Below are 12,073 nucleotides of genomic sequence, written 5' to 3' on the forward strand. Positions count from 1 at the left end.
TGCCACAGTCCCACAGCCAATGCTTCTTTACCTGAAAATGGATGAGTTTCGGTCACAGAAGCATGAAAGAGTGTTTGATTTGTTTGGCTTTAGGAAAGGCCATGTAAACCCAATACAATTATCTTTCAAAACCTTTGGATTTGCCGCAAAACAGAATTTTTCATCCTCAGATCAAATCTGTCACCTTTTCCTGTGGTAAACTTACCAGATTTGTCAGCATGCTTGGGAGTAATTTGTCAGCAAGTTTTTCAACTAACAGAACAGAGCTCAAGGCAGACCTTCAGTAACTGAATGGTTACATTTCCCTATCTTGGTCTTGGGGGTTTTGGAGGTAGGCAGAAAATTTAAGTCTCCTTTTTTGTTACATTTTTTTGGTAATTTAAAGTTTGCCAAACTTTGCCCTTGAACTGTACTTTTTTTTTTTTCCTTCTAAGAGTGATGACTCTGAAGATGATGAACCTTGTGCAATAAGTAACAAATGGGCTTATGAGAGGTGCAGTCAGAGATGGTCTCGTATCGAGAGCCTGGAAGGTTTCCCGGGAGAGGAAGGTGCTAGTGCATCAGTCCCAGGCAGTCCAATACTGAAGACCATCAGCAACAAGGATACTGTCTTTCTGGATCATGGCGAGAAACATGATGTGTCCTCAATTCACAGTACTAGCAGTGGTGACAGTGACATTGTTAGCTTCCCAAAACCTTTTGAAGATGTGGAAACCGGCACGAGTTCCTCAAAATGTTCCTCAATTAAGGTGGCTTCACTGGACTCTACTTTTAGTTGTTCTCCTCCCCGCAGTGAATTTTTAAATATCACCAGTGAGGACAAGCTTTTGGATAAGTCACCATATAAAAAGAGGAAGAGCCTTCTAAAGAAAATGGAGAAGTTGCACTTAAGGAGCTGCCATTTAAGGAGCGGTCAGTCAAAGGCCAAACCCATAATAAGTGAACCTGTCCTTCTGGAAGGACTTAATGAAGAAAAAATGAAGATGCTGAACTGTGTAAATATTTCTGACCTCTCTGGCATCCAAACGAAGAACAATTCTTCCTTTTCTCCCCAGAGCTGCAATAGCAGCAATCAGTCTGAAAATAGCAGCACAGTGAGCACGCCAAGTCCTGTTATAAAACCACGAAGCCAGTGTGAAGGAAGGGGTGTGTATGCAGAGGACTTGGATTCTAGCAAGCTCTTGCTGTGGGATGGTCTATCTCACCAAAACCTAAAAAATGACGTGAAGTTACAAATGAACCAGATGTTTCAAATACCACAGGGCCATAAACCTGGCACTTTCCCCAAAGCACTTACAAACAGCTCCCTGTCTCCAGGAGACAACTATTCTGTCAACTGGAGAACTGGGAGTTTTCATGGGTGCAGGAAGAGCCGGAGCAGAAGCAGTTCCAAGGACTCCAAAGCCCCCAGGAATCCCCTTTTGTGCACAGATAACAGGCTAAGTGTATATGACAACATGCCCAATATTGAACTTGATAATTTGGAGGCAGCACAAGTTGGTGATGATGATGTTTTTTCAGAACTGAACAGTGTTATAGAAGATGTCAAGGGTCTCAAAAAGTTGGTTGATCAGTGGACAAAGAAGTTCTCACATGAAGGGGATTCGCACTTTGCCGGTGACTTGACCTCTTTGTATCCATCCTCACCTAAAGACATCTGTCTTGAAACAGAGGGCTCAGAAGATAAGACAGCAGACCTTCCAGCCACTGAGGGAGAGAGCAGCTGTGAACTGGGCAAGGAGATCAGTTCTGCAGACCTCGCATACATGACAGACTCTAAAAAGACCAACAGGTCAGCCATCCTTGGGTCCTTAGCAGACTGCCTCTTGGGAACCTTTCCCCATTGATTCTCTCTGCTCAAAATGTAATTGCTTTTCTGGAACAAAGTATTCTTAAGTAAGTCTGTTCTGGGTTGCAGGGTCTGCACTGCCGGTGCCCGATACTGCTGGTCTGTAGGCACGCTGGTATCTACATCTGCTCTGACCTCTGTTGAAAGTAGGATGCTCATAATCTGCATGAGCACTTAGACATTTGGAATCAGACTTTATGGCTAGCTTGCTGTACTTCTTATTGAAATATTTTGTAATGCCAGAGTACCTCCTGGATGAGAAGTACCTTGTTTAAATGGAACTAACCATATGGTGTTTAGGAACTGCAGGTCATTTAGAGTCTGAGGTGCTTCACAGATGCAGGCAGAAAACTAACAGAGACAATGGAAATAGTCCTAAGCTTAAACAATATTTATCCTGTAGGCATGGGAAGCAACACTGGTCTGTGGAAGAGAGCGTGAACTTGGAAAGCCTTTCCATCCAGACTGATAGCCAGTCAGCTGCCCAGCTAGCCCGGACACAAAAGCTGGCTTTGTTGAAACTCACTGCTTTAATGGACAGATACTCCCCTTCCAGTAAGCAGGGCTGGAACTGGTAAGTTGTCTAATATTAGAGCAACCTGTGTTGGAAAGAGAGGATTTGATGTAAGCAGGTGAACTTCCTTGTCTACATAGATTACACATGTTCAAGATGAGGAATTTCATCCTGTTAAATCGCTGGCAGTTTCGTGGTTATTTCCATGGCTCCAGGATTTCCTCTGCTATGAGCTGCACTTTTGCCCCTTGCCGGTGGTCATGTTGTTACTGATTTTAAAGCACGTTATAGTTTCTCTCTAAATTTGCCCATCTGCAGGGCTTTGTCAGAGGTCCTTCACAGCGATTGCAGGACCTGAGGTGAGAGCTAGCTGGGCTGAGAATCCATCTCTTTAGCATCAAGTCCCTGTTTGAACTAGAACAATGACAAAGTCAGTCACTCAGAGGACTTAGAAATATCAGTTAGCATCTTGTGATAGGGATCTGGTACTTGAATATAGAAAGAGGTGAAAAAAGACTGCAGTGTCCTAAGGGGATGGAACATATTTGACATGAGGATGCTTTATTAAAGCTAATTTCAGTTTTGAAATGAGGAAGTCATTCCTGTAATTGCCCTTAATGATTTTCTCTCTGTCTTATGATGCTATGTGTACAGGTGTGTGGCAGAATTTGGGGTTGTGGCAAGTATAACTAAATCCTTTCCCATGCATGTAACTAACGTAGCAGGCGGAACTGTGCTGGAGAGCTAATAAGTTGCATGCACTGGTTTTTGTTTTCAGGACTATACCAAAGTTCATTAAAAAAATAAAAGCCTCTGACTACAAGGACAAAAATGTGTTTGGGGTTCCTTTGCTTCTGAATGTTCAGCGAACAAGCCACCCGCTGCCTAACGGCATACTGCAAGCACTGGACTATTTAAGAAGCCACTTTCTTGACCAGGTATGAACTTGAGGCAGCTCTGGGCCATAAACGGATCTGCTCCAGGGAACCAGTCTCTGCTTCCAGCTTTTGTGAGGGACTTTCTTGTCTCCTAAGGCTCTGAATAGGCAGAAGGGTGTAGGTCTGAGCAGGTGGCCTGCGAGGAAATACCGATGCTGTTTCCTTCCGGGAATGCCTTTAGTCCTGTGTTGTCTTTTTGTGCCTTGCCTCACTGAAATCATCTGCAGTCAGTTCTCTTGGTGCAGGCAGTCAAGCTGTCTTCTCCTGGTAAGGTAGCATGTCTCTGCTCCCTTAGGAAGGAAATTTACTACACAATGTCGTTATTCCCTCTGTTCTGTGGTTGCTGGTAGTGCCAGAGCTAATGTGATGATTAATCTGGTTTCAGCTGAAATGTACCACTAAGCAGAGATAAAACGCATTAGAGCAGTGCCTGTAACATCTTTTTCTGGATCTCAAATCTGTATTTATCCACTGAGTGGAGATGTGGGCATGGCAGTGAAAGTGTGTGTTACATATGCTATTTCCGTAGCATAATTGCAGAAATGGGAGACCCTGTGACATGAGACATATTAGTTAAAGAAAAGGCTTTTTTTTCCCTGGGCTTTGCAATTGTATATGTGTGTAATGTCATGCTGAAGTACAAAAATGTGTGCATCCTGTGAAGTTACAATGCAGTTTGGTGGCACATACTGGAGTGTGAGCAGTCGGTTTCTTAGGCAGGCAGTGTGTTTCATTTTGAGGTCGTGGTATCTATTCAGTTAATATAAATAAACCGATGAATGTAAGTACTGTCTCAGTGGCACCCAGTGAAACTTTCAGCAGAAGCTTTGTTGAGGTTGAGTTCGTGGGAAACTTCTAAATCTAGGTTTTGTCTGAAACTTGGTTGACATTCATATTAAAAATAAAATCATAATTTCCCTGAGAATGGCAATTGCCCTTTGTCAACCTGTAGATGTATTAGATATATCAGACGTATCAGACGTTAAACCTGAACCTTGTGGATCTCTCAGTCTGAGTTTGTTTGCTCCAGCATGGGCATTAATGTACATTTGCTTTTGGATGAACACACATTGGTGCATTAGAAACTTGCAGTTCTAATGTGTGAACATAGCCTGCTCAAGCAAACTAACAGCTGTCAATAGTAATGATTTTAGAAGTCAGAAAGAGTAATTTTGCATTAAAGAAAAAGCAAGCAAACAAACATGAAAATTAGTATGTCTCTCACACCTGGTTCTGTAGGCATCCGTCATGGTTTGCCTGGGATGAATATCCGTGCTGCTTCTAATGATACAAAAATATTTTGGTGTTAGATCCCACTACCATGGGGTCTTAGCTATCAAAAGGAAAGTGAAGGATCAATTATTTGTCAGAGGTTTGATTCCTGACGACCCCTCTCTTTGTCTTTAATGTTTTCTTTTACCGGCAGGTTGGCCTGTTCCGAAAATCTGGTGTTAAATCCAGGATTCTGTCTTTAAGAGAAATGAATGAAACCAACCCAAACAACGTATGTTATGAAGGGCAGTCAGCATTTGATGTGGCAGATATGGTGAAGCAGTATTTCCGAGACCTTCCCGAGCCTATATTTACTAGCAGGCTCTGTGAATCCTTCCTCCACATCTACCAATGTAAGTAACAAAAGCTATAGTTTTCCAATTCCTTGAATATCTTAATATTCAGCTGTATGAGGCAGTGGCCAGACTAGGACTGGTGCCATGTCCCCTTGTAGTCAGAGGAGACAAGTCAGGCAGGATGTTTCTGAAGAGGTGAGTTGATTGTGGCTCTGGACTGAAGAGCTTCACATCTGCATCCTATGGGCCAGCTATTTTCTGACTTTGTGTCTTTTTTGTTCTTTGAAGGATGAGTGTAGTAACAGAGGTTGTAGCAGCCCTCCTAAACTGTGTTTTTAAACGGTCATTTCCTTATGCAAAATTAAGAAAGAACCTAATCCCCTTGTTCATGGTATGAAGTAGCCCCTTGTGCAAAAAGTCATGTTATACTGATGAAATTTCTTTATTAAGGTGCCCAAGCACAGTTGCTGTGAAACAGCATCTTTGCCTGGAAATGCCAGCACCTTTCTGCCTGTGCTCTCGCTGTTACTATCCTTGAGACTCAACCTGAAAAAGAAGGAAATGTGAAGCTGAAATCTAGCATTGAATATAGTTTTAAACAGGTTCCATCTCCAGTACTTTGCCCTCAAGGAATTCATTTTCAAAAAGCAGCTGGATTGGGGAAGGAACTTGCTGTAGGGGCTTATGATGATGTTGCTACAGGCAAATTTCTCCTTTTGAGAAAAGGTTTTGAAAGTCAAAGATTTCTGAGTGGACTGGTTTTCAGCCTATTTTATGTGACTTTTATTGACATGAGTAAATAAGCTGCTGCTGCTGTCCTTTATATGGTGTAGGTTCATGCAAGTTTGGCTGGGTTTTATTTTTAACCTGTCAGGCTTTTGGAATTTTGTCTGAAAATGGTTTGTTTATTTGTTTGAAGCAAGTTTTCTTTCTGCATCCACAAATCCTTTTTGTAAGGAGGTCCCCAATTCCTGTGTCCAATGGATGTGGAACCCTTTTCTTCCATTTATTATAACCTGGCCACTGTCCACCTCCTGTCTCTTGTTTTGGGATAGAAACAGCAAATGACTGGATTCTACTCACCCATCTTCTGCCACGTGTGACTTGAGCAAGTGCTCAGATTAAATTACTATCTTTTGGAGATAAGAAATTTGCTGCTTTCACCAAGAAGCATGTTTTGTGTGTTCTGCGCATGTGCTTGTACTTGAATTGAAAGAGAAGGGATCTTCTACCCTTTGTAGTGGTGTAAATTGGAGAAGGAGGGGGATGCGTGGCGGGATGAACCATACCTACTCTCCTGCAGGAGCTGTTTGCGCACACAGTCTCACTGGGTTTTAGTGTGAATTAAAATCTGTTGGCAAAACATTGTGTTCTGAATTGAGTTATCTGAGAGCATCTGTTCTCTTCATGCCTGAAGCTGAAAGGAAAAGACAGTAGAGGAGCTATCATCTGCTCCAAAGTTTCATTCCAGAGTAATATTTTATGGGGAGACAAGCCCTTATTTGGATTGTAACCAGAGCCGGTTCAGGATAAGTTCGTTAGCATGGTGTTCAAGATAAATTGCAAGTCATGCACTAGCATCACTGGGTGTGAATGTGCATCTTGAGAGGCAGTAGGAGAAAACTGTACTTGCTTGATGTGACTGTGATAATGGCCTTTGCGATGTCTGTTGTGAGCTAGGGTGACGGGAAAGTGGATGAACCTGCAGTGTCAATGCCCTGCTTGGGACTCTGTTGATGGATGCTTCCTCTGCAAGTCACATGTGATTTTCATCATTTTTTTTCCTGTTTTCAGACGTGCCGAAGGATCAGCAGTTTCAGGCTGTCCAGGCTGCTATTCTTCTTCTCCCAAAGGAAAACAGAGAAGCTTTGAAAATCCTCTTGTTCTTTCTGCGAGATGTGGTTGCTTTTGTTGAGGAAAACCAGATGACCCCAACCAACATTGCTGTCTGTCTTGCACCTTCTTTGTTTCACCTCAACAACCTGAGGCGGGATAGTTCCTCCTCCTCCACAAGGTATTAGCATCTTAATGCTGGCATGGCTGCTGTCCATAGTGTTCTTTGCTGGAACAGTGTCTTCTGTAGCTGGCCTAGGATCAGTGTCTGCTTCTAAGGGGGAACTAGTGTATGTGTCGGGGTTTGTCTCAAATACAGTTGTTCGGGTCCAGCAGGAGCTGACCGCGGTGCATGCAGCGATCCAGCAGCTCATTGTCCAGTGTAGAGAACAATGGTAAGGCCCGTTGTCATGCTCCTGACTAGTCTGCACGCGAGCTAGCCTGCCTCCCTCACAACTGCTGTACCCTTTGCGGTTGTCTGCAGGGCCAGCTGCCCAGGAACCCAGCATGTGGCCCACTGTCTGCGTTAAGGTGGTGCTGGCCATTGAAAGTGTAGCTCCTGCACTGGCAACTTAAGCCCAAGTGCAGCTTTAAGGCCCTGCAGATATCTGGCAGATTGTAGCAGCTGCTGGCACTGGTTCTGCTGGGTGATAAGGGGATCGTTCCTGCCAAACTGAGCCACAGGGATTCTGTAAATTTATCTTAATAAGTAAAAGTATCTGGGTTGCATAACATCCCCTGTTAGTACGTGCAGGGAGGAAGGTGCCCTTGGGCCAAAGTAGACAAATAATCTTTGAGAGCATTCATGCCTTATCTGGTCTCCTGAGGCAGGGCTGTTTGCTTTACTCCATGCTCCTGCATATGGACAGACACGTATCAGGGTAGAAAAGGACAGCTGACTTTGATGGAAACATTGTGCACCCATCAGAGTAGCGAGTTCATCACCTCACATGGGGAGCTAACGATGAGGAGTAGTTCCAAAGCAGAAGCTGTCAGATGTGCTATTGGCATCTTTCAGGATAATAACGCAGGCTGTGCATAGCACAGAGAGTGGAAAGAAGACGCTAAGGGCTTTTCTTTTGAACGGCACAAAACGTCCAAAAATGCCTAAGCATCACTAGAGCGTAGGGCTGCCCAGCTCTCCCTGGGCTGAGCCGGCACAGGGCCAGGGAGCCGTGTGGTCGTTGCAAGGACAGGTGGGGATGCGATGGAGCTGTAGCGGCAGCAGGGCCTTCCTGGATTGCAGTTGTGTTTGAGCTCCTGGGAGTCATACTTTGAGATTTGTACCTCTTTGGTTTACATAAACATTACTCTGAAATACTAGGACCAAAAATAGAAACTGAGTTTTCTCTTTGTTGTCACTGTTTAGCAGCGAGGAGGCTTTGAAGCTTTAGCTTTTTTGTAACTGGGCATTAATGCCATAGTGCAGGGTTCTAACTTCAAAGGGTAGAAGCTGACAGGTCTGACTTTGAGGAGCGGCGCTGAGGACTCTTATCTTCCACCCAATTTTCAAGCCACTTGGCAGGAATGCACATAGATAAAAGTATCAGAAGCCAGGATTAATGATGTCATATAATGATTATGAATTAAAAGAGGGGACTGTTTTTGAAACATGTTTCGTGCAGTTTGAGCCAAAGGATTTAAAAGGTTCTGCATGGGCTTTGCAGGGTATCAAAGGAGCTTGATGTTTGAAGGCTACACATAAATCAGTTTTGGGTCATTGCTGTCTTTGGCCAAGTGTGTGATGATGTGTTCAGGGAATAAAAAGCCTTGACTTACCTTTCTTGGGCATCTGTTACTACTGGTCAGTACTGCCTCAGGCACTTTCAGGGTGTGCTGGGAGGGAATGCTGTCTACAGACCTTGCTGCAGTAACATAACACGAGCCCCTACATGGCACGTAAGGGTCCTTAAATGCAGTGTGTTTTTGCTGAAGCTGCTGGTTTCCAGGCCCCAGGCAGGCCAGCCAAGTAGGCATGTTGTACTTGTGGTTCACAGCATCTTTCACAGCCTTCCTTTCACCTTCTCCTCTCCGTAGGTCTAGTCAGAGGAAGTGCAGCTTGGGGAAGCCAGACCAGAGGGAGCTGAGTGAAAACCTGGCAGCAACACAGGGCTTGGCCCACATGATAATGGAGTGCAACAGACTCTTCCAGGTATGTATGATGTCACTTGCTGTAGCAAAGGAAAAGCATGGAGCGGAATAAAAGGGGTGTTCCCACAGTGGCCGAAGCCCTGAGCAGCCTGATGTAGGTGGCCTGCTTTGAGCAGCAGTTTGGGCCAGAGCCCTGCAGAGGTCCCTGCCAGCCCAGCTGTTTCTCTGAGCCTGTGATAGGTGTGAGTCCTGCAGACTCCAGTACACAGAAAATTCATGACATCATTGCAGATTTTACTGCAGCTGTTTGTAAGGGCTGTGAGAGCATTCTCTCATTTCCCCCTCCATCCCCCAGCTGCTATGGGGTTTGACTCGCTGGGCTTGGGGCCACCTTAGAGAGTACCTGTGGGGCAGAGGCTGCCATATGCTCTTGCAGGGAGGCCCTGGCCAGGGCTGACCATCCCTTCTTGTGGGAGCAGGTCGAAGTTGAGGTTTTGCTGCTGGGGCCTGGCTGGAGCAACAGCCATGCCTGTGTCTGGCCATGGACCCCAGTAATCTGGACCTGGACCTTGATCCACAGACTGACTTACCGGCTTGACCTCGGCCTTTCCTCGTCATTATGGACTTGCCTGGCAATCACTAGACTGTGGCTGACCCTGGTTGCTGTCACTGGACCTGATCCTGACCTCCCTTGCTGACTCACCTTCCTGGCTCAACCTGGGACTGCATCACCATGGATGTGTCTGATGATCTGGACTCTTAGCTGACCCTGGCTGTCATCTGTGGCCTGGCTCAGGTACTGTGGGACCGGCAGCTGCCCTGCCAGCCCCGCTATCTCGTGCTCTGCTCCAGCACCATGGCTGAGCAGGGGCCGCTGTCCTGCGGCTCCCCTGAACTGACACACGGCCCTGCCCTGCTCCAGGGTTCCCCCCCAGCACTGACCCCCCCCTGCCACCAGCCCCTTGCTTCTGAGTGAATCTGACCACCCCCCGCAGCGCAGCCTGGGGTCTGATTTCTCCATGGCATCAGTCCCCAATGTGACCAGGGCTCCTAAGTAAGTGGTCCCCTCCACCCCCAGCCCAACCATGGGTCCCCATTTCCTCAGCGGGGGCCTGAACCCCTCTGCCTGGCCCTGGGGTGCCCTGACGCCTGCTGCCTGCCCCGCACCCTACAGTCTGCCCTGGCAACATGGGAGCCGGACCCATCCCTGGCTGGATGATCCCCCCGAAATAGCCCCACAGGGACTCTGAGCTGCCCTTGGACCTGCGGACATCCTGCACGCTCCTGCTACAACCAGGGCACTTCACAATAAGCGCTGCTGACAGCCTGTGAGCTGTGGGGCTGCCCCTCACCGAGGGGTGCTGGGGCCCTGCTGGTGTGCCCCCCACCGTGCCAGGGGAGGGGTTTGGTGCTGAGACTCAGGGACGGCCTGGAGAGTGCTGTCCCCCCTTCTGCTGGCAACCTTGAGGAGGGGCCGCAGGCAGCTCGGCAGGGCGGCCTCAGCCATGCCCGTGCCTGGACACGCACCCGCTGCTCTGGACCCAGACCCGGACGCTGATGCTTGGCCCTGCCTGGTTACTGTGGCTGTTGCCGGCCATCGCTGGACTGCGGCTGACGTTGTTACTGACACCGAACCTGTCACTGTCTGGCTTGGCCTCGGCCCTGCCTCGGCACCTGCGACAGGGACTCTCAGCTGGTCGCCACTGCCGTTCCCGGGCCTGCCCTGCATCTCCCTCAGGTACGGTGGGACAGGGTTCTGGCTGGTGAGGCGCTGCCCAGCCCTCCCCCATGGTATTGCGCTCAGCACCCCGGCCCCCTGGAGCAGCCGGCCTGTGCTGCTCCCTGACTCCACGGTGGGGTGCTCCAGAGGGGCCTGGCCTCCTGCCTGCACCCAGCACCGCCTTGGGAGGAGGGAGGGCATGGCCACGGTGTGGGTGTGGGTGCATGCACAGGAGCTGGACAGGTAGCACAGCACATGGTTTGGGCAGGTGGTGAAGCCCCCAGCACATATGGCTGTCATGCTGTTGTCAGCATGGCACCAGAGCTAGGGCTGGTTTTGTTTGTGGGCATTGTTCACACAGCCATCAGGTGTACAAGCCATGCACACCAGGTGCTAGGCGCTGTCTAGCTGTGATAGCTGAGCCCTCCCCCGCAACTGTCTATATGGGAAAGAACCTGGTACATCAGATAAATAAACACATCTTTTGTATCTATATATATCTATGCAGATACATATGTATATGTACATATATACACATACACATGCATATGTCAGCAAGCACCTAAATGAAGTGCAACACCTACTCTCTAATGGTAGCAAAGCCTCAGTTCTGTGCTGCTTTACCTCACACAGCAGAGCTTCCAATAAATCCCAAAGCAAAGGCAGGAGCCATGGCCCCACTGCCTTGTAGCTGGCCTTGTGGTGACTTGAGATCGATATGCACCCAGCAAAGAGGTTTACCGACTCTGTAGGGATTCAAAACGATGTTGCTGTGGGGAAAGGCATTTCCCTTGTGTCGTCCTCTGAGGGAATGTTGTTAATTGATCTGCTTCTCCCCTGGGCTTCCTTGCCTCTCCAGGTAAAACTGCTGCCTGCCTGCCTGCCTGCCTACACCAGCATTGCTGGCAGCTGATGGTGCTGCTCCCACAGCATGCAGCCTAACACTGCTGTCCTCTGAGAGGCACTCAGGAACCCACTCCTTTTTTGAGGGCTGGTACAGGCCACCTGCACAGGGCAGTGATGCGGATATGTGTGTTTGCTTGTAGGTGGTACACCCCACACACAGCTTGTACTCCATTGTCCTGGTGTGTGTTGTTTCACATCTCCCTGGTGTGTTACATTAAAGTTCAGTCCTTGAGTGGGATGTTTGATCTCTTTTGCAGGTACCTGACTGTTGCCTTGGTCAGCTCACTAACAACTTGCATGAGACAAGCATCCTGAGCGCCAGGGCCTCGCGCTGCTGGGCTGGGATGAGACTGCTTGCCTCCCTTGAGAGCTCTGTGCTCTGCTGAGGGATGACAGAGATGACATCAAAAGCTGGGTGACGTGCTCACACCTGGCAAATAAGGTAAGGGAGTCATCAAAGTAAGGTTGGCTCTGGGAGTGTGGGTGACTGTACTGTGGTTTGAGGGTTTCCTGGAGGTGCTCTTGGGTGTTCTGAGCTCTCAGTCCTTAAACTCTGTAGACTGAAGCAGAGCAGCCCTGGACATGGGCCTGTGGGGTTTGGTTCCTGCAGAGAATTGCTCTGAGCTGTGCCCATGGCCCCTCTTGTCTGCCTCT

At 47.9% G+C, this 12,073-nt stretch overlaps 1 protein-coding gene across 1 annotated transcript in view; it reads left to right on the forward strand.

Annotated features, from left to right (window-relative positions):
• LOC127022154 (rho GTPase-activating protein 7-like) overlaps positions 1 to 9,770 on the forward strand; it is a 62,803-nt gene extending 53,033 nt beyond the window's left edge. The window contains exons 5-11 of the mRNA XM_050905601.1: positions 435 to 1,792; positions 2,253 to 2,423; positions 3,142 to 3,301; positions 4,728 to 4,926; positions 6,664 to 6,883; positions 8,740 to 8,854; positions 9,374 to 9,770. Of these exons, the coding sequence (XP_050761558.1) occupies positions 435 to 1,792; positions 2,253 to 2,423; positions 3,142 to 3,301; positions 4,728 to 4,926; positions 6,664 to 6,883; positions 8,740 to 8,854; positions 9,374 to 9,391 (2,241 nt within the window). The 3' untranslated portion in view covers positions 9,392 to 9,770. The remainder of the gene's footprint in view (positions 1 to 434; positions 1,793 to 2,252; positions 2,424 to 3,141; positions 3,302 to 4,727; positions 4,927 to 6,663; positions 6,884 to 8,739; positions 8,855 to 9,373) is intronic.
• Positions 9,771 to 12,073: the final 2,303 nt, after the last annotated feature.

This window comes from Gymnogyps californianus, chromosome 14, assembly GCF_018139145.2.
Source record: "Gymnogyps californianus isolate 813 chromosome 14, ASM1813914v2, whole genome shotgun sequence".
NCBI lineage: Eukaryota > Metazoa > Chordata > Aves > Accipitriformes > Cathartidae > Gymnogyps > Gymnogyps californianus.